The sequence below is a fragment of the Rhinopithecus bieti genome, unplaced genomic scaffold (genome assembly GCF_001698545.2).
Source record: "Rhinopithecus bieti isolate Rb0 unplaced genomic scaffold, ASM169854v2 scaffold_34310, whole genome shotgun sequence".
NCBI classification, from domain to species: domain Eukaryota; kingdom Metazoa; phylum Chordata; class Mammalia; order Primates; family Cercopithecidae; genus Rhinopithecus; species Rhinopithecus bieti.
The window spans coordinates 110,638-130,159 of NW_016814622.1; the positions used below are offsets into that span (position 1 = coordinate 110,638).

At 45.7% G+C, this 19,522-nt stretch overlaps 2 protein-coding genes across 5 annotated transcripts in view; one reads left to right on the forward strand and one right to left on the reverse strand.

The window, feature by feature from the left end:
- The window catches only part of CINP (cyclin dependent kinase 2 interacting protein), a 17,445-nt gene extending 3,902 nt beyond the window's left edge, over positions 1-13,543 (reverse strand). Inside the window, exons 1-4 of one of the 4 annotated variants that reach the window (XM_017851519.1) lie at positions 12,417-12,455; positions 11,474-11,565; positions 9,302-9,470; positions 5,375-5,504 (exon numbers count right to left, since the gene is read on the reverse strand). In XM_017851519.1, coding sequence (XP_017707008.1) covers positions 5,375-5,504; positions 9,302-9,470; positions 11,474-11,492 — 318 coding nt within the window. In that variant the 5' untranslated portion in view covers positions 11,493-11,565; positions 12,417-12,455. Of the gene's footprint in view, positions 1-5,374; positions 5,505-9,301; positions 9,471-11,473; positions 11,566-12,416; positions 12,485-13,121 lie in introns of those variants that run through there. The other 3 variants (XM_017851518.1, XM_017851521.1, XM_017851517.1) reach the window with 3 other exon arrangements.
- The window catches only part of TECPR2 (tectonin beta-propeller repeat containing 2), a 135,489-nt gene continuing 128,456 nt past the window's right edge, over positions 12,490-19,522 (forward strand). Inside the window, exon 1 of the mRNA XM_017851491.1 lies at positions 12,490-12,690. The gene's annotated coding sequence lies outside the window, so the exon portion shown is untranslated. The remainder of the gene's footprint in view (positions 12,691-19,522) is intronic.

Genomic DNA, 19,522 nt, shown 5'->3' on the forward strand with positions numbered 1-19,522 from the left:
TTTTTTTTTTTTTTTGAGACGGAGTCTCGCTCTGTCACCAAGCTGGAGTGCAGTGCCAGGCTGGAGTGCAGCGCCAAGCTGGAGTGCAGTGCCAGGCTGGAGTGCAGTGCCAGGCTGGAGTGCAGTGGCGGGATCTTGGCTCACTACAACCTCTGACTCCCGGGTTCAAGCAATTCTCCTGCCTCAGCCTCCCAAGTAGCTGGGATTACAGGCGTGTGCCACCACGCCCAGCTAATTTGTGTATTTTTAGTAGAGATGGGGTTTCACCATGTTGGCCAGGCTGGTCTCAATCTCCCGAACTCGTGATCCGCCCGCCTCGGCCTCCCAAAGCGCTGGGATTATAGGCTTGAGACACCGTACCAGGCCTGACTCTCTCATTAACTGCCTTTGTTTACGGAAACCTCCTTGACTTCCTTGTTTATAAAATGGCAACACAGAAAGGGAGCCCTAAACACTTCATGCAGGAAGTAAGGTAACGTGGCGAGCTGCCATTGATGGTCCCTCCGTGGGGGCCAGGCTCTGTCCTAAGCCCTGTAACTGCATGATGTGCACAGCCACTTGTGGGAGATACTAAACCATCCCCGCTGCACACACCAGGCAGCACAGAATAGGGGCAATGGCGGGCTTACTTTCACAGCGTGGTAAAGAGGATTAAGTGAGTTAGTATTTGTGAAGCACCCTACTTGGAGATATATAAGGGTTTGATAAAGAAAATTAATGGGTGAAGTAACTAGGATTTCAGATTTAAGTAGCATAGGTCTATGAAGACCAAATTTTGAACTCCTAAGTATAGCTGACTTTACATACATGGGGGGAAATAAGAAAAGATATATAAATTGTCAAAAATATTAATTCCTTTACTTGGTCCTTCCAACCACCCTCCAATTACATTGGAAGTGGCAAGCACTACATTCAGCTAATGTTAATTTTTAAAGGACTTTACTTGTTTCCCAAATCTTTTAAGGTTTGATATTTTATTTGGCCCAACCCCAAGAGGCACGACTCATCATTTCCCTTTCACAGCTGGGAAACTGCTCAAGGTTGAGCTGAGAGGGATGAGGCCAGAACTCGATACCATGCCTTCTGACACCAAGTTTTAACACCCAGTCCTCTGCTCTTTCCTCTGAGTCCTGCGGCAGCAGGCAGAATCCCTGGTGCCACCTGATTCTAAGAAAAGCTGATAACAGGAGAATAAGGGAAATTCTGGAGCCTTGACCCCAGGCGAGAAGTCATGCTCAATTCTGTCGCTCAGCCATAAATAAGGAATTCAGGTCACATAGGCACGTGCATCCCTGAATGAACAGTGCATAAACAACAGCCCCTTACATTTCAACATTGGTGGCTTCTTCCCACAGCAAACACAGACCACAGTGAAATGTTAGCCCAGCTTAGGGAAAACAGTGCATGCAACCCCCAGAAGGTCAAACTTCTGAAAGACACAGACCAGGTCTGGAGACCATGCTCTTTAACCGATAGAGGAAAATAGGAATAATCATAATCATAATACCCTTATAAAATCAACTTTTGGTTTTGAACATAGAATGAAAACTTACTCCAAACCACTTTTCTTTTCTTTTTTTTTTTTTTTGAGACAAGTTCGCTCTGTCGCCCAGGCTGGAGTGCAGTGGTGCGATCTCAGCTCACTGCAAGCTCTGCCTCCTGGGTTCAAGCAATTCTCTGCCTCAGCCTGCTGAGTAGCTGGGATCATAGGCACCCACCACCACACCTGGCTAATTTTCGTATTTTTAGTAGACACAGGGTTTAACCATCTTGGCCAGGCTGGTCTTGAACTCCTGACCTTGTGATCCACCCACCTTGGCCTCCCAAAGTGCTGGGATTACAGGTGTGAGCCACCGCGCCCGGACTTTTCTTTGTTTTTGAGATAGAGTCTTGCTCTGTCGCCCAGACTGGAGTGCAGTAGTGTGATCTCGGCTAACTGCAACCTCCGAAAGTGATTCTCCTGCTTCAGCCTCCCAAGTAGCTGGGATTGCAGTGCCTGCCACCACCCCCCGCTAATTTTTTGTATTTTTAGTAGAGATGGAGTTTCACCATATTGGCCATGCTGGTCTTAAACTCCTGACCTCAGGTGATCCACCTGCCTCGGGCCTCCCAGAGTGCTGGGATTACAGGTATGAGTCACCACTCCTGGCCAAAACAAAATTTTTAAAAAAATAAATAAAAATACAACAGTTAGCTGGGTGTGGTGGCAGACACTTGTAATCCTAGCTACTTGGGAAGCTGAGACAGGAGAACCACTTGAACCTGGGAGGCAGAGGTTGTGGTGGGACCCGGGAGGCAGAGGTTGCGGTGGGCCGAGATCACCCCACTGCACTCCAGCCTGGGCGACAAGGGCAAAACTCTATCTCAAAAAAAAAAAAAAAAAATTAACAAATGGGAGGGAGGGAACCAATCTCCCATGCAGAATAATTCCGAATAATTTATGTAGACACCGCACCCTGAAGGAGGTGGTGAATACATCCCTACCCCCTAGGTATGGGCTACACATTGTGACTTCCTGCCAAAGAGCACAGCATGGGAGGAGGAGAAAGAGCAACTTCACAGCAGAGGAACCTGCTGTGCCTGGTGATCAAGGTCAACTTCAACAGTGAAAAGTCCTGGCTGTGCAGAGTGGCTCACGTCTGGAATCTCAGCACTTTGGGAGGCTGAGGGGGGAGGACTACTTAAGCCCAGGAGTTTGAGACCAGCCTGGGCAATAGGTGAGACCCAAAGAAAAGTCCTGATGACAGTATGTCCAGTATGTGCCCTTGATATGATGTGATAGAAATGGCACTTTACTTCTGTGGTCCTCCTCTGAAAAAAACCCATAACCTCAGTCTCATTAGGAGAAAAACATCAGAGAAATCTCAATTGAGGGACGTTCTACAAAATACCTAACGAGTATTCCTCAAAATTGTCAAAGTCATCAAAAACAGGGAAGTCTGAGAAACTGTCACAGCCAAAAGGAGCCTAAGGAAACACGGGGACTCAATGTCATAGGGGATCCTGAAGCCAAAAGAAGACATGACAGAAAAGCTAAGGCTGGGCGCCAAGGGCTCACGCCTGTGATCCCAACACTTTGGGAGGCCAAGGTGGGAGGATTACGTCATGTCTGGAGTTCGAGACCAGCCTGGTGAACATGATTACCCTGTCTCGACAAACAAATTTTAAAAATTAGACGGGCATGATGATTCATGCTTGTAGTCCCAGCTGATCAGGAGGCTGAGGCAAGAAGATCCCTTCAGCCCAGGAAGTAAAGGCTGCAGTGAGCTGTGATCACGCTACTGCATTCCAGAGCAAGACCTTATCTCCAAACAAACAAACAAAAAGGTGAAAATATAAAGATCTTAAACGTTTACGGGTAAGCTTCAGTTATCCAAGTTCAAATATGTGTTAAACCTAATTTCCTGTGCCTAGCAAAGAAGTAAGGTAGTATTATCTTCACATCTGGTGGCCAATATGGTAGGGTTTGAAATTTAGTTATTAGTTCATTAAACAAACACGTTAGTCTCTTACGTGCTGTATCAGGGATGGGCAAATTATCCCTGGAACACACGTCAATTCTGGCCCACAGCCTATTTCTGTATGGCCCACAAGCTAAGATGGTTTTTTCATTTTTAAATGGTTGAAAATAACCAAAAAGACAATAGTGATTGTGACTCATAAAAATTATACAAAATTCTAATTTCAGTGTCCAAAGATAAAGTTTTCCTGGACAAACATGGTGGCCCACGCCTGTAATCCCAGCATTCTGGGAGGCCGAGGTGGGCAGATGACTTGAGGTCAGGAGTTCAAGACCAGCCTAGCCAACATGGCAAAGCCCTGTCTCTATTAAAAATACAAAAATTAGCCAAGCATGGTGACACACATGTGTAATCCCAGTTACTCAGAACACTGAAGTGGAAGAATAGCTTGAACCTGGGAGATGGAGGTTGCAGTGAGCCAAGATCATGTCACTGCACTCCAGCCTAGGCGACAGAGCAAGACCCTGTCTCAGAAAAAAAGACAAAAAGTTTTCCTGTACGGGTGCAGTGGCTCAAGCCTGTAATCTCAACACTTTGGGAGGCTGAGGTGGGTGGATCACTTGAGGCCAGGACTTCGAGACCAGCCTGGCCAACATGGTGAAACCCCATCTCTACTAAAAATACAACAATTAGCTGGGCATGGTGGTGCGCAGCTGCGATCCCAGCTAGGCAGAAGGTTGAGGCACAAGAATCACTTGAACCCGGGAGGCGGAGGTTGCAGTGAGCCAGGATCTCGCCACTGCACTCCAGCCTCAGTGGCAGAGTAAGACTCTGTCTCAAAAACAAACAAAGAAACAAACAAAAAAACCCACACAAACAGAAACAAAAAAGGCCAGGCATGGTGGCTCATGCCTATAATCCCAGCAGTTTGGGAGGCGGAGGCAGGCGGATCACTTGAGGTCAGGAGTTCGAGACCAGCCTGGTCAACATCGTGAAATGCTGTCTCTACTAAAAATACAAAAATTAGCTGATGTGGTGGTGTGAGGCTGTCATCCCAGCTATTTGGGAGGCTAAGGTAGCTGATGTGGTGGTATGAGGCTGTAATCCCAGCTATTTGGGAGGCTAAGGCAGGAGAATCACTTGAACCTGGGAGGTGGAGTTTGCAGTGAGCTGAGATCATGCTACCGTACTCTGCCCTGGGTGACAAAGTGAGACTCCATCTCAAAAAAAAAAAAAATTCAAAAAACAAAGATAAAGTTTCATGGAATGCAGCCACATCCATTTACACATATGTTGTATATGGCTGTTTAGTCCTATGTGGCAGAGATGAGTAGCTGAGACAGAGACTAGCTGGCCCTAGAAGCCTAAAATATTTACTCTGTGGTTGGGTACGGTGGCTCATGCCTGTAATCCCAGCCCTCTGGGAGGCCAGCAGGTGGATCACCTGAGATCAGGAGTTTGAGACCAGCCTGACCAATATGGTGAAACCCTGTCTCAACTAAAAATACAAAAAATTGCCAGGCATGGTGGCGCGCAACTGTAGTCCCAGCTACTCTGGAGGCTGAGACAGGAGAATCGCTTGAGCCCAGGAGGCAGAGGTTGCAGTGAGCCAAGATCGCGCCACTGCACTCCAGCCTGGGCGACAAAGCAAGACTCCATCTCACGAAAAAAAAATTTTTTTACTATGTGATGAGACCGGAAAGTGGGTGAAATTTCCCTGGATGATGCACAGGAGGAGTGAATGTCTAAGACAGCATCCTGGGGAACATTAAGATTTACGTGGCAGGCAGAGGAAGAGAACATCAGAGGAGACTGAGAAGGAGGAAGGGATGGCCAATGGTCAAGTGAGCCCCAAATACATCCATCGGATTCAGCAACAGTGACCACAAGTGGCCTGCGTCTTTATGTCTTACCAACCCATCCAAGGTGGCCTGCAGTTCCTCACAGAGCTTCTCCAGTTCCTCGTTATATTCCAGACACACCTTTTCTTCATTTTCCTTCAAGGCTGGGCTGCTGCTGTCTAATTCTATCTTGTCTTTATTCCTAAACAAAATAGAAAATAATGTGTACAAAATATACTCTTTATAAACTCTTTAAGCTTGCCTTATTTCCTTATAATAAATTCTGCAAACCTCTATATCCACATAGTTATGTGGGACATTTTGCATAAGCATTGTTCTTTCATGTCATTATGATATAAATTCAGTTATTATTTATATGTGCAATGAATATATCCATTGGTCACTCAATTTTGCACCAAAATAAGTCAGTTAAATTCAGCCATGACAGCTGGTTTTAGTGGCTCATGCCTGTAATCTCAACACTTTGCGGGGTGGATGCGGGAGGACTGCTTGAGTCCAGGAGTTTGAATCCAGCCTGAGCAACATAGTGAGACCTCATCTCCACAAAAATTAAAAGTAAAAATTAGCTGGGCATGGTGGGGCACGCATGTGGTCCTAGCCACTTAGGAGGCTGAGGTGGGAGGATCACTTAAGCCCAGGAAGTCAAGGCTGTAGTGAGCTGTTATCGCACCACTGCACTCAGCCTGTGCAAAAGAGCAAGACTGTCTCAAAAAAAAAAACAAAAATAAAACAACATTCAGCTGTGTGGCATCCTTGGCACAGGGCATGGTGCTGGATGTACAAAGATGAACAAGACATGGATCACTTCCTCAAAGAGTTCACAATCCAGGAATACAGGCATGCCTCATTTTACTATGCTTCACCTTACTGAGTTTCACAGATAATGCATTTTTTACAAATTGAAGGTCTGTGGCAACCCTGTGTATGTATGTACAGCAAATCAACCAGCGCCATTTTTCCAATAGTATGTGCTTACTTCATGTCTCTGTATCATATTTTGGTAATTCTTACAATATTTCAAACTTTTTCATTATTATATCTATGATCTGTGATTGATAATCTTTGATATTACTAGTTTAATTGTTTTGAGGTGCCACTACCATGTTCATATGTAACAGCGAGCTTAAGGAATGAATATTGTGTGTTCTGACTGCTCCACTGACTGGCTGCTCCCATTTCTCCCCATCTCCTTGGGCCTCCCTATTTCCTGAAATAGGAGGATATTGAAATCAAGCCAATTAATAGCCCTACATTGGCCACTAAATGTACAAGTGAAAGGAAGAGTTGCATATCTCTCATTTTAAATCAAAAGCTATACTTTGGCCAAATTAAGAAACAAAAAAATTAAAAGCTGGAAATGATTAAGCTTAGTGAGGAAGGCATGTCAAAAGCTGAGATAAGGGGCCAGGTACAGGGGCTCACGCCTGTAATCCTAGCACTTTGGGAGGCCGAGGCAGGTGGATTGTCCGAGCTCAGGAATTCAAGACCAGCCTAGGCAACATGGTGAAAGCCCATTTCTACTAAAATACAAAAGAAATTAGCTGGGCGTGGCAGCATGCACCTGTAGTCCCAGCTACTTGAGAGGCAGAGGCAGGAGAATTGCTTGAACCCAGGAGCAGAGGTTGCAGTGAGCCAAGATTGCACCATTGCACTCCAGCCTGAGCGACAGAGCGAGACTCCATCCGTACAAAAAAAAAAAAAAAAAAAAAAGCTAAGATAAGCCAAAAGCTAGGTCTCTTGTGTCAAACAGTTGGCCAAGTTGTGAAGGCAAAAGAAAAGTTATTGAAGAAAATTAAAGGTGCTACTCCAGTGAACATGTGAGTGATGAGTGAAACAGCCTTAGCGCGGATGTGGAGAAAGTTTGAGGGGTCTGCACAGAAGAGCAAAACACACACAGCATTCCCTGAAGTCAAAGCCTAATCCAGAGCAGGACCCTCACTCTCTTCAATTCCGTGAAGGCTGAGAGACATGAGGAAGTTACAGAAGAAAAATTTGAGACTAGCAGGATTTGGTTCATGAGGTTTAAGGACAAAAGCCATCTCCATAACATAAAAGTGCAAGGTGAAACTGCAAGCGCTAATGTAGAAGCTGGAGCAAGTTATCCAGAGGATCTACTTAAGATCAATGATGAAGGTAGCTACACGATAGGACAGATTGTCAGTGTAGATGAAACAGCCTTCTATTAGAAGAACATGTCATCTAAGACATTCACAACTACAGAGAAGCCAATGACAGGCTTCAAAGCTTCAAGAGACAGGTTGACCCTCTTGTTAGGGGATATTGCAGTTAGTGACTTTAAGTTGAATCCAACGCTCATCTACCATTCTCAAACGCCTAGGGCCCTTAAGAATGATGTCCGGCCAGGCGCGGTGGCTCAAGCCTGTAATCCCAGCACTTTGGGAGGCCGAGACGGGCGGATCACGAGGTCAGGAGATTGAGACCATCCTGGCTAACACGGTGAAACCCCGTCTCTACTAAAAAAAATAAATACAAAAAACTAGCCGGGCGAGGTGGCGGGCGCCTGTAGTCCCAGCTACTCAGGAGGCTGAGGCAGGAGAATGGCGTGAACCCGGGAGGCGGAGCTTGCAGTGAGCTGAGCCAGCCTGGGCGACAGAGCGAGACTCCGTCTCAAAAAAAAAAAAAAAAAAAAAGAATGATGTTCAATCTACTCTGCCAGTGGAAAAAGCAAGAGAACCAGAACTAGAAGTGGGGTCTGAAGTGAAGAGGGGACTGAATTGCTGCAATCTCATGAGAAAACTTGAACAGATGAGTTGTTTCTTATGGATGAGCAAATAAGGTGGTTTCTTGAGATGGAATCTATTCCTGGGGAAGATGCTGTGCACACTGTTGAAATGACAACAAAAGATTGAGAACATTACATAACTTAGTTGATAAACCAGTGGCAGAGTTTGAGAGGTCTAATGTGGGTAAACACTATTAAACAGCAATGAGAAAGAACAGAACCAGAATAGTGGCTCTACATTACATGGATGGTTTCCATGTTGAAAGACAGTGAGACATGGCTGGGTGCAGTGGCTCACACCTATAATCCCAGCACTTAGGGAGGCTGAGGTGGGCGGATCACCTGAGGTCAGGAGCTCGAGACCAACCTGGCCAACATGGTGAAACTCGGTCTCTACAAAAAATACAAAAATTAGCCGAGCGTGGTGGCGCATGCCTGTAATTCCAGTTCCTCAGGAGGCTGATGCAGGAGAATTACTTGAACCTGGGAGGCAGAGGTTGCAGTGAGCTGAGATCGTACCATTGCACTCCAGCCTGGGGGATAGAGTGAGACTCGTCTCCAAAATAAAAAATAGAAAAGAAAGTGAGACATAAAGGAAACACTAACATATCCTTTTGTTTATGTAAAATCCAAAATGGACAAAAGAATCCATGGTAGTTTTTTCTGTATCAGCTACGTAATGTGTCAACATCATAGCAGAGTTTGAGGAAGGCACAGGTCATACATGAGCATGAAAATCCAATCATCACGCCTATGAACTACAAAAGAATCAAAGAATCTACGGTTTTAAAAATCAGAATAGCCAGGCGTGGTGGCTCACACCTGTAATCCCAGCACTTTGGGAGGCTGAGGAAGGTGGATCATGTGAGGTCAGGAGTTCGAGACCAGCCTGACTAACATGGTGAAACCCCGACTCTACTAAAAATACAGTAATTAGCCGGGTGTGGTGACAGATGCCTGTAATCCCAGCTAGTCTGGAGGCTGAGGCAGGAGAATCGCTTGAACCCAGGCGGTGGAGGTTGCAGTGAGCCAAGATTGCGCCATCGCACTCCAGCCTGGGCAACAGAGTGAGACTTCGTCTCAAAAAAAAAAAAAGGAATATAATTTTGTATCATGTGTCATCTTACCACTTGCTTTTTTTGCTTAATATTTTATTTTCAAATTTATTCACGTTGATATTTCCCCAGTTATGAAGGGTGAAAAACTTCCAGCATGAAAAACCGGTATGTACTTACAATAAACTGATTTTCAAGTTGGCAATATTACTTGCAGTGGTAAAGCCTGCATCCCTGAGGGTTTCCCACTTCAGGATTAAATTATGCCAATCAGCCGCATTGTCCTTCATTTTTCTTGCACTGACAGATAAGACAGGTTTTCTGGGCATTACAATTCCAACAGTCTTTGCTGATAGGGTATAAAAGAAACAAAATTATTATCATGGAATATACAATCATAGTTGGAGGGCAAATGTCCTCATAATTTTCAACAGTAAAACTATCTCAAATGCTGTATCAACTGGACAAATAAATGTGGAAACTACAAAGTCTGAATGAATGTGAGAGTTCCTGGAAGAAGACAACATAGAATATTTTTAACATTTTAAGATTCACCAGATATAGCTGAATCCTTTTCCAGCTTAATGGCTCCACAAAATTTTTACCTTAAGCCCTTTGTTTTCCAAAGATTGGAAATAAGGTAAAGTTGTGACTTTCTGCTAAAACTCTTCAATGGCTCAGGTTACCTTCCCTACAGGATAATCTATCTAGCCCTGACTCCTGAGTACTTCCACTATCTAGTCTCAGGCACTCTGATACTTTAAATTTGTTCAGAGCGGCATGGCTCATGAGTGCTAATCATTTCAAGACACTGAGACAACAGAGATGCAGAGTTGATGACGATGCTGCCACGGCCCTGCTTGGAAATCAGGAGGAAGTCCAAAGTCCTTCCAGACCTAGCTACCCCTCCGCATCAATACGTACATCAACCCACACATTGGCCCCCCGTCAATCTCCAGTGAAAATGAACTACTGGCAGCTCTTGAAAAGCTGAGGTGCCTGCAGGCCTTTGCACGTGTTCTCTCTGCAGGAAAGCTCCTTCCTTCCTCAGGCTCATGACGCCTATCCTCCAAGATGTACCCGGATCCCGGGTACATGCTGCCTGTGGAAAGCAACCCCCAGACCACCAAGAGCCAACTCAGGTTGTTTGTTCTCCCCCAGCCCTCCGGTGCCCTCTCGCCTTCTCTACTTTGAACCCCGCGAAGGCTTCTCACGGCCCACAGGATAAAGTCCCCTTGAGGAATCCAGGACACACAACAGCTAGATGGTTTGACATCTCGAGTCAGAAGACCACACTGCCTGCGTCTGAATCCCACCTCTGCCAGCTGTGAGATCTTGGGCAACTTAATATACCTTTCAGAGCCTCAACATTTTCATCTGTAAAATGGGAATAAAAATAGTATCTACTTCATAGGATTGCTGAGATTAGATAATATATGTGAAGCTGTGAGGCCTGGCACATGGCAAAAACCCAGTATCTCACCTGTTAGCTCAAGGCCTCTACTATCCAAGCTCTGCCCATCCCTTCAGCTTCACCCTTTCCCACTTGCCCTCTGTGCCTCAGAGCTGGCTCTGTACAAGTTCTGACTTTGACCTGGAATGTTTTTCCTATCTGTGTGTGTCCCCACTCCCCTGCCTCATACTTAGTATCCTCACTTTTAAATATCATATTGATTTATCATTCATTCTTTACTTAAACAACAAACATTTGCTTAACTGTCTACAATATGCCAGGCATGGGGGAATGAAGTGATTGAATGAGACGGATCAGGACCGTTTTCATGGAACTTACTTTCCAAAGGGGAGGCAGATAATAAACAATTAAATGGCCACGATCGAATGGTTCATATCATGGTAAGTGTATGTGGAAAATGAAAGAGGGTCTTGTGTTAGTGTGACCCCCTGAGAAGGTATCATTCAGGCTGAGATCTGAATGATGAAAAGCCAGAAAAAGGGCAGGTCAGTAGTATGTGCTCTAATTATGAGAATGAGGTTAGTGAGTTCAAAAAACAGAAAACAAAACAAAATAAAACAAACAAACAAAAAAACCAGCGTGCTGGAATGAAATGGACAGAAAAGGACTAGTGGGTGAGGAGGTGATCAGACAACTAGAACCTAATAGCTTAAGATAAGAAGTTTGGACTTATTCTAAGTATTAGACTGGTGCAAAAGTAACAGGTGTTGCCACAACTTTTAATGGCCAAAACTGCCATTACTTTTGCACCAACCTAATACAACGGGGAGTGAGCAATGAGCTCTGGGTAGGGCAGTGAAATTATCTGATTTAGGTTTTCAGAAAGTCATTTCCACAGAGAAGTATTCCTGGATCCCCCAAGTTGGGTTAGGACTCACCAGTAGATATGTGGAACATCCTGTAATTCTGCTATCACGATATTCATCGGTGGAGTGTATTTGCTTGTTTAATGTCTATATTCCCTGCTAAACTGGAAATTCGACTAGGGTAGGAACTATGTCTTGTTCTCTTTCAAACCTTCCACACATAGGAGGCTTTGCATAAAATGAGGTAAATGGAGGAATAGCTCTTACCACCTGTTTTATAATTGTCTAAGGGTTTTCCCCCCAGCAGGAGATTCTGAGGGCAGGATCACATCTGATTTATGGTGAGCCTGATTCATACTGGACACATATTTAGGAACCAAAAACATAACTGACTTCAAGAAACTTAAGGACCAGTAAAGACAGACCAGTCATCAGCGTCACAGGACAGGGCAGGGTGAGGGCACAGTGGCTAAGTTACTTATCCCCTCTGAGCCTCTACTCCTCATCTGCAAAATGGGATTGACATTACTTCATGGGACCACTGTGAGGTTCAAATGAGATGATCCACTTAAAGTACTTGGAGCAGCACTCAGCAGACTGAGCACTAGGCGAAAGCCAGCTTTCATTACAAGCAGAATGTTCTGACTGAAGGCAGTTCAGCCAGGAGTTTCTGGAGAAGCTGAGCATGCAAGGCTTGGCACCCAGTGAACTTTGTTAGTGCTAATTTATAGTGACAATAATTACAATTTGGGTGTCTGATCTGCTGACACTCATTTGCGTATATCGTCCCGTTCATCTGTCACTCCACATGTGAAAAAACCGAGGCTCGGCAAAACTGTCTCCCGAGCAGCCTGCAGAGGCTGCGCAGGGCCTGCGGGCTAGGCTGGGGCAAGGCATCTGACCTCCATTTAACCTCATTTAATCCGGGGAGCTACTGAGCTTCTGGCCCAACCTGCGGCCCAAGCAGTAACATTCACAGCCACCCTGCCCCGGGAAAGGAACCGATCTCACGCACCTTCCATGCGGTCGGCAGATATCCCTAGAAGGAGAGACGAAGCCCCGCCCACCCCCGCCGGAAACGCATTTGCGTCACGTCCGCCCCGCCCGCTGCCACTTGTGGATCTGCCGCTCTAGCCCTCGGCGGAGCCAGCTGCTGCTCTTCGGTGCTGGCCCAGGTGCCGGCCCCGTTGCCCAGGGAACGGGCTCCCGGCAGCCCCCGCGGCCCGGAGTCCATCCCCGCCTCCTCCGGCCCGGTGGGGCCGACGAGTCTGGAGGGGCTGCCGCGGGAGGTGAGTCCGGCGACGCCGCAGGCGGCCCCGACGCCCCCGACGCCTGGTCCCGCGCCCCGTCCGCGGCCTCCCCAGGGCCACTCTTCCCTTGCCTCAGCCCCGCAGGGTCTCCATCCCCGTCCGCCCTGTCTCCCTCGCCCGCGGTCTCGCCCGCGCGGAGTGGCGGACACTAAATGCCACAACACACGGAGCGCTTGGCTCGCCGGCCGCGGAAGCCGGCGGTCCGCAGCGGGGAGCAGGGGCCGCCCGCCCCTCCTCAGGCCTCCGCCGCGCGCCGCGTGCCCTCGGTCCCACCCTGCACCCCGGCTGCCGGTCTGGCAGCGGGCTGTGCTCCTTCGCCTTAGGATTGACGTCGCGTTGTGCCCCCCCACTCGCAGCCCGCGTCCCTTACATCCGCCCACCGGCGCGTGGCCCCAGGCCTTGACACTCACCCAGTTGGTGTTCAGTATTCGATGAATGGATAAGTGAATGACTCCTTTCCCAACCCTATTTGAAGGCCTGGGAGGCAGAATAGGTAGTAAGGGTTAAAGAATGGGGTGTCTTGGGGTCAGACCTGGCAGGTCACAGCGGCACCTTCCTCGCTCTGTGCTGGGGCAAGTGCCCTACCTCACGCCGCTCCGGTTTCATCACCAGTGGAATGGAGATGAGAATAGTTTCTACCTCTGGCTTGGTGAGAGAATTAAATGGGTCAGTGCATGTAAAGTTAAGCATGGTGCCTGCCGCTGTACATTTCAGTAAAGGGGAGCCTCTGCTGTCATTTGTGCTAGCCTGCCTTCTCGCCCTCTAGTCCGTTCTGATATGTCTCTGACTTCTCATGACTTTAATTCCTCCTTCTCTACTTCCATTTCTCTTCCCTGTACTTTTTTCTTCCTCTCTTTCTTATTGGGATTCAGGAATTTTATTCTGTTCTGTGACTTATGTTCCATTTGTTGGCAGAATGTGGAATACCAAACTGGGTGCATTCTTTTCTCATCTACTGGAGTGATCAGTTGCACTTGTTGACTGCCTTCTTGCAGCCAAGGTCTTGTAAACAGAGAGTTCTGGGAAATCCGCAAACCCAAATCGCGGGCATAGGTAGAATCTGGGAATGAAGCCACTGTAGCTCCTTGTGATCACCAGTGATTCCTGGTCTTTTAAGCTGCAGGACTTTGTGTTTTCTCACACCCAGTTATAATGTACCTTGATAAACCTCTGACTTTGTTTTTGTTGTTGTTGTTAACCTGACTTACATCCCATGTTGATTGTTATTTGGCCATCGTATGCCAGCCACTGTGCCAGGCTGGCTCTAGGGATGCTGTGGTGAACCAGACAGACCCGGTCACTGCCTCAGGGAGATCATGGTCTGGCCTTTGAACTTTAAAAGAGAGCACTAAATGCAGGTGTAGGGGACACACAAATTGAATTTTTAGGACTGCCTTGGAAAACCAGTGGTGGGGAAGATGGAATGAGAATAACCCTCTTCTGAAGGAGTGACTAGAAAGTAGCTTTTGTTAGGCATCAGCTATATTATACCCACATGTCTTTTTCAATGGAAGACTGGCATCTACTAGATTTTTTTTCCAATTTTTTCTTAAAGAAGTTACACTTAAGTTTGGGGAGAATCTCTTTTCATACTAGCCTCTCTATGAGTTGAACAAAATGGCTACTGGAACTTAGTAGGAAGAAAAGGAAGGAAACAGGCATCAGGCAGAGGCAGTTGATTGAACTTGGGAAGATGAGGAATAGATCAGGAAAGGGTTATAATAAAAAGCTTTGGTGTCAAGCATGAAGAGATTTCTAGATTCAGTAATGCACAGAGAGCTCAGTAAAGTTAGAAGGGAGTAGTTGATGACTTTGTGAATTGCTAAGGTAGAAGGGAGCTGTTACTCAAGATGTATATTCAGTTTAAAATCAATGTATTCTTTGGACCTGGACATAAGAGTTCCACCGAATTTTTGCCACTATTTTATATTTAGGGCTATCAGACTTGGGTAAATCTAGCACAGTGCTTTGAGAGAGAGAGTCATTCAACAAACATGTGTTGAGCATTGATCGTACCATACTCTTTATTGGTCTTTTTAAGCACCACAAAGTATATAGACTAGAAGAACATAGACAAAGATGACAAAGAGTCCATTGAAGGGGAAAGAAGACAGATAATGATGGTGCTGTGTGATAACTGCCGTCATGGAGTTCTATGAAAGTAGAGAAAGACCAGCCAAATATCTGAGGGAATCTATGAAGGCTTCCTGGTGGAGGAGGACTAGTTCTTACAGGGTACATATGAGGGAATAGGGAAGAGGGGAAAGGGACTTCGTTCTGTAGAGACATATAGGTTGTGGTGTGTGCAGGGACTGTGATGGAAAGCTGATGGATGGACAAGCAAAATGTGGCCTGTCCGTACAATGGAAGCCTGTTCAGCAATGAAAGGGAACGAAGTATTGATTTGTGCTACAACATGGAGGAACCTTGAGAACATTATGCTAAGTTAAAGCAACCAGACACAAAACACCACATAGTATATGATTCCATTTAAATGAAATGTCTAGAATAGGCAAGCTGTAGACAGAGAGGAGCCAGGGCTGGGAGAAGAAGCAAGTAGAGGGGTGATTGCTAAGGTAGGAAGTGCATAGTGTGTGGATGAAGAGTGGCCTGAGACGAAGTTAGATATAGACTGTTTTGTCATAATGTCTACTTTCCATGCTTGTGTTAGGCTTTAGCTTGTGACCATTGGGTAACCGACGGGGATGGGAGCAAGGAAGTGACAAAATTTTGTCTAGAAGATAAATGATTGCCTCAGTCTCATTACCTTCCTCCTTAAGAATTTAATACTTAAATAATTAATAGATGTCGTAGCCAGATTTCAAATGTAGATTCTACAATAAGGATAGGAATTGTTGCTTCCTAGGGATTTTGGAGAGAATCCTTAAACCATTAATGTAGTCAGAGCACTCTGATAACATGGTTATTGTACTGCTAAGTGGATGACTTAGACTCTATGTTAGTCCTAGCTCCAGTTTTGAGAAACTGGCCATCAGGGTGGCAGTTGGGTGTTAGCAGTCAGCAGTGAAGGCTAGCTGCACCTTCCAGGGTTATGAGATTGATGGGGCTGGTGGGGAAAGGAAGCATAGTAACTTGAAGAATGCCATAGAGTGATGTTTTGTATTTTTTTAACTGAAATATTCATGACTAAGGAAGCATTATTCATTATATTTTTATTTATGTATTTTTGAGATGGAATAGCACTCTGTTGCCCAGGCTGGAGTGTAATGGCACGATCTTGGTTCACTGCAGCCTCCACCTCCCAGGTTCAAGTGATTCTCCTGCCTTAGCCTCCCAAGTAGCTGGGATTATAGGTGTGTACCACCACACTCGGCTAATTTTTGTATTTTTTAGTAGAGATGGGTTTCGCCATGTTGGCCAGACTGGTCTTGAACTCCTGGCCTCAAGCGATCCTCCCACCTCGGCCTCCCAAAGTGCTGGGATTACAGGCGTGAGCCACTGTGCCTGGCCCAATTTTAAAGATTGGATTGAGACTATTGTTTTGCAGTAAGACCTGAAGTTAACAAATCTTTACCGAGCATCTCCTCTGTGCCAAAGATATTATTAGATACTAGGAGTTACCTTGGTAAGCAAGAGAGAATTCATGTTGCTTACATTCTCATAGAAGAGATGATTTTTAAATGGTTTAGCAAGTAAAGCAGTTAAAGGTTGTAATGAGAATTATGCAGGGTGTGTGATAGAGGAAAGAAGGGATAGTGGGTACTCTTAAGTGATCTGGTCAGAGAAGGCCTTTTTGTGGTGGTGATATTTAAGCTAGACCCCATGGTTGAGAAGAAGCCAGATAAATGAAGTGAGAAGATCATTCATTCCGCATAGAGGAAATAATTATGAAACCTGAGCAGGACAGAGTGGGCCAGTGGAGCTAGAACTTGGAGGACAAGTGGAGATGGGTAGAGAGGTGACGGGGAGCTGCAAAGGACTTAGACTACATGGGGCATTTGGTTTTTATTCTTGGAGCACTGGGGAACAAGTGAGGAGTTTTGAGTAGAATGGGTAGTATGGTCTGATTTCTCTTTGAAGGAACTGATGTTTTCCTTTGTTTTTTGGGGGGTAACAGTTTATTGAGATATAATTTACATGCCACACAGTTCACACATTTGTATACAATTCCATGGTTTTTACTGTATTCACAGCTATGCAACCATCACTAAGTCAATTTTAGAACTTTCTCATCACCCTAAAAGGAAACTCCGTACCCTTCCGCAATACACCCTAACCCCTTCTTCTCCCAGCCCTGGGCAACGACTGACCTACTCTCTGTCTATAGCTTGCCTATTCTGGACATTTCTTGTACGTGGAATCATATAATATGTGGTGTTTTGTGTCTGGTTGCTTTCATTTAGCATAATGTTCTCAGGATTCCTCCATGTTGTAGCATGAATCAGTACTTCACGCCTTTTTATTGCTGAACAGGCTTCCATTGTATGGATAGAACACATTTTGTTTGTTCATCAGCTGATGGACAGTTAGGTTGTTTTGACATTTTGGCTATTATGAGTGGTGACATTATGAACATTTATCTACAAATTCTTTGTAGACGTGTTATCATTTCTATTGAGCATAAACCTAGGAATATAATTTCTGAGTCATATGGTAACTCTGTGTTTAACCTTTTTAAGAACTGCTGACTGGTGGCTGCACCATTTTATTTTTCACCAGCAATGTATACAGTTTTCTCCACATCCTTGCTAACACATGTTCTGTGTTTTTTTAGTAGCCATCCTAGTGGGTGTGAAGTGGTATCTCCTTGTGGTTTTGATTTGCATTTCCCTAACAATTAATGATGCTGAACGTATTTTCGTGTGCTTATTGGCTTTTTTTTTTTTTTTTTTGAAATAGAGTCTTGCTCTGTCGCCCAGGCTGGAGAGCAATGGCGTGATCTTGGCTCACTGCAACCTCCACCTCCTGGGTTCAAGTGATTCTCGTTCCTTCAGCCTCCTGAGTAGCTGGGATTACAGACATGCACCACTATGCCAACCTAATTTTTGTGTTTTTAGTAGAGACAGGGTTTAACCATGTTGGCCATGCTGGTCTCGAACTCCCAACCTCAGGTGATCCACCTGCCTTGGCCTCCCAAAGTGCTAGGATTATAGATGTGAGCCACTGCGCCCAGCCTTACTGGGCATTGCGTGTCTTCTTCGGAGAAATGTTTCTTAGACCTTGCCCATTATAAAATTGTCTTTTGTTGTTGTTTTGAGATGAAGTCTTGCTGTGTTGATCAGGCTGGTCTCAAATTCCTGGGTTCAAGTGATCTTCCCACCCAGCCTCCCAAGTAGCTGAGACTGTAGTCACATGACACTGCACCCAGCTTTTAAAATTGTCTTTTATTATTGAGTTTTAAGAGCTTTTTATATGTTCTGGGTAAAAGCTCTTATCAGCTTTATAACCAACAGATATTTTCTTCCATTTTGTGGGTTGTCTTTTTTTTTTTTAATTTTAGTCAGTGTTGTGGATTAGATGTATTTTTACTTTCTTGATGGTGCCCTTTGGAACGCAAGCGCTTTTCATTTCAGTGAAGTCAAACAGCTAATTTTGACGGCTGAATGAGCCTGGCTTCTAGGGGCAGGTGTGGAAGACCATGGCAGCAGTGTAGGCGAGGGATATGATAGCTTCTACTGTGGCATGGCCACAGAGTTGGTGAGGAGGCGCCAGGCTTGAGGGAGGCTTGGAGATAGGGCTGATGGACTGAGTTGAGAGATTGTTGTACGGGTGAGGGATACAGAGGAATTGAGGGTGAATACTAGGATTTCAGCTTGAACAACACTTTTGATTCAAAATGTGGTTATGCTCTTACCTGCCGGACAATTGTGACAGTTTCTAGTACACACTGGAGCCTAGCAAGGGCAGCCGTGCACTCCCTCTCTGGGTTCTGAAGTTGCTTATGGTAGGATTATCACTGAGTGTGCCAAGGAGATGGCCAGGGATTCTGACCTTTTGTAATACCCACTAAGACTTCCTAAGCCACCACAAATAAACATATTATCGGAGTAGAATAGTGCACCTGCTCTGCAAATGCACTTTTGAGGTAAATCCCTTGACTCCATTCTAGCTAGACTGCAGTCTCAAAGCCCTTCCTGTGTAGAGACTGCGAGCTGTCAGTGGATAGCATCAAATCAAGCGGATGGATTCTTAAAAGTTGAATGTCATAATTTTGACAGAGCTACTATAAGGAAAATTATTTTATTTTTTAAAACTTTTATTGATTGATTGATTGATTGTCTTGCTCTTTCGCCCAGGCTGGAGTGCAGTGGCTCGGCCATGGCTCGCCGCAGCCTCGAACTCCCGGGCTCAGTGGATCCTCCATGTTCAGTCGATTCTCCAGACTCAATCGATTCTCGTGCCTCAGCCTCCTGAGTAGCTGGGACTACAGGCATGCACCACCACACCTGGCTAATTTTTTGTATTTTTTGTAGAGACAGAGTTTCGTCATGTTCCCCAGGCTGGTGTCAAACCTCTGGGCTCGGCCCAGCACGGTGGCTCACGCCTATAATCCCAGCACTTTGGGAGGCCAAGGTGGGCAGATCACAAGGTCAGGAGATCGAGACCATCCTGGCTAACACAGTGAAACCCCGTCTCTACTAAAAAAAAAAATACAAAAATTAGCCGGGCGTGGTGGCGGGCGCCTGTAGTCCCAGCTACTCAGGGGGCTGAGGCAGGAGAATGGCTTGAACCCTGGAGGCAGAGCTTGCAGTGAGCTGAGATCGCACCACTACACTCCCGCCTGGGCGACAGAGCGAGACTCCATCTCAAAAACAAACAAACAAACAAACAAACAAACCCCTGGGCTCAA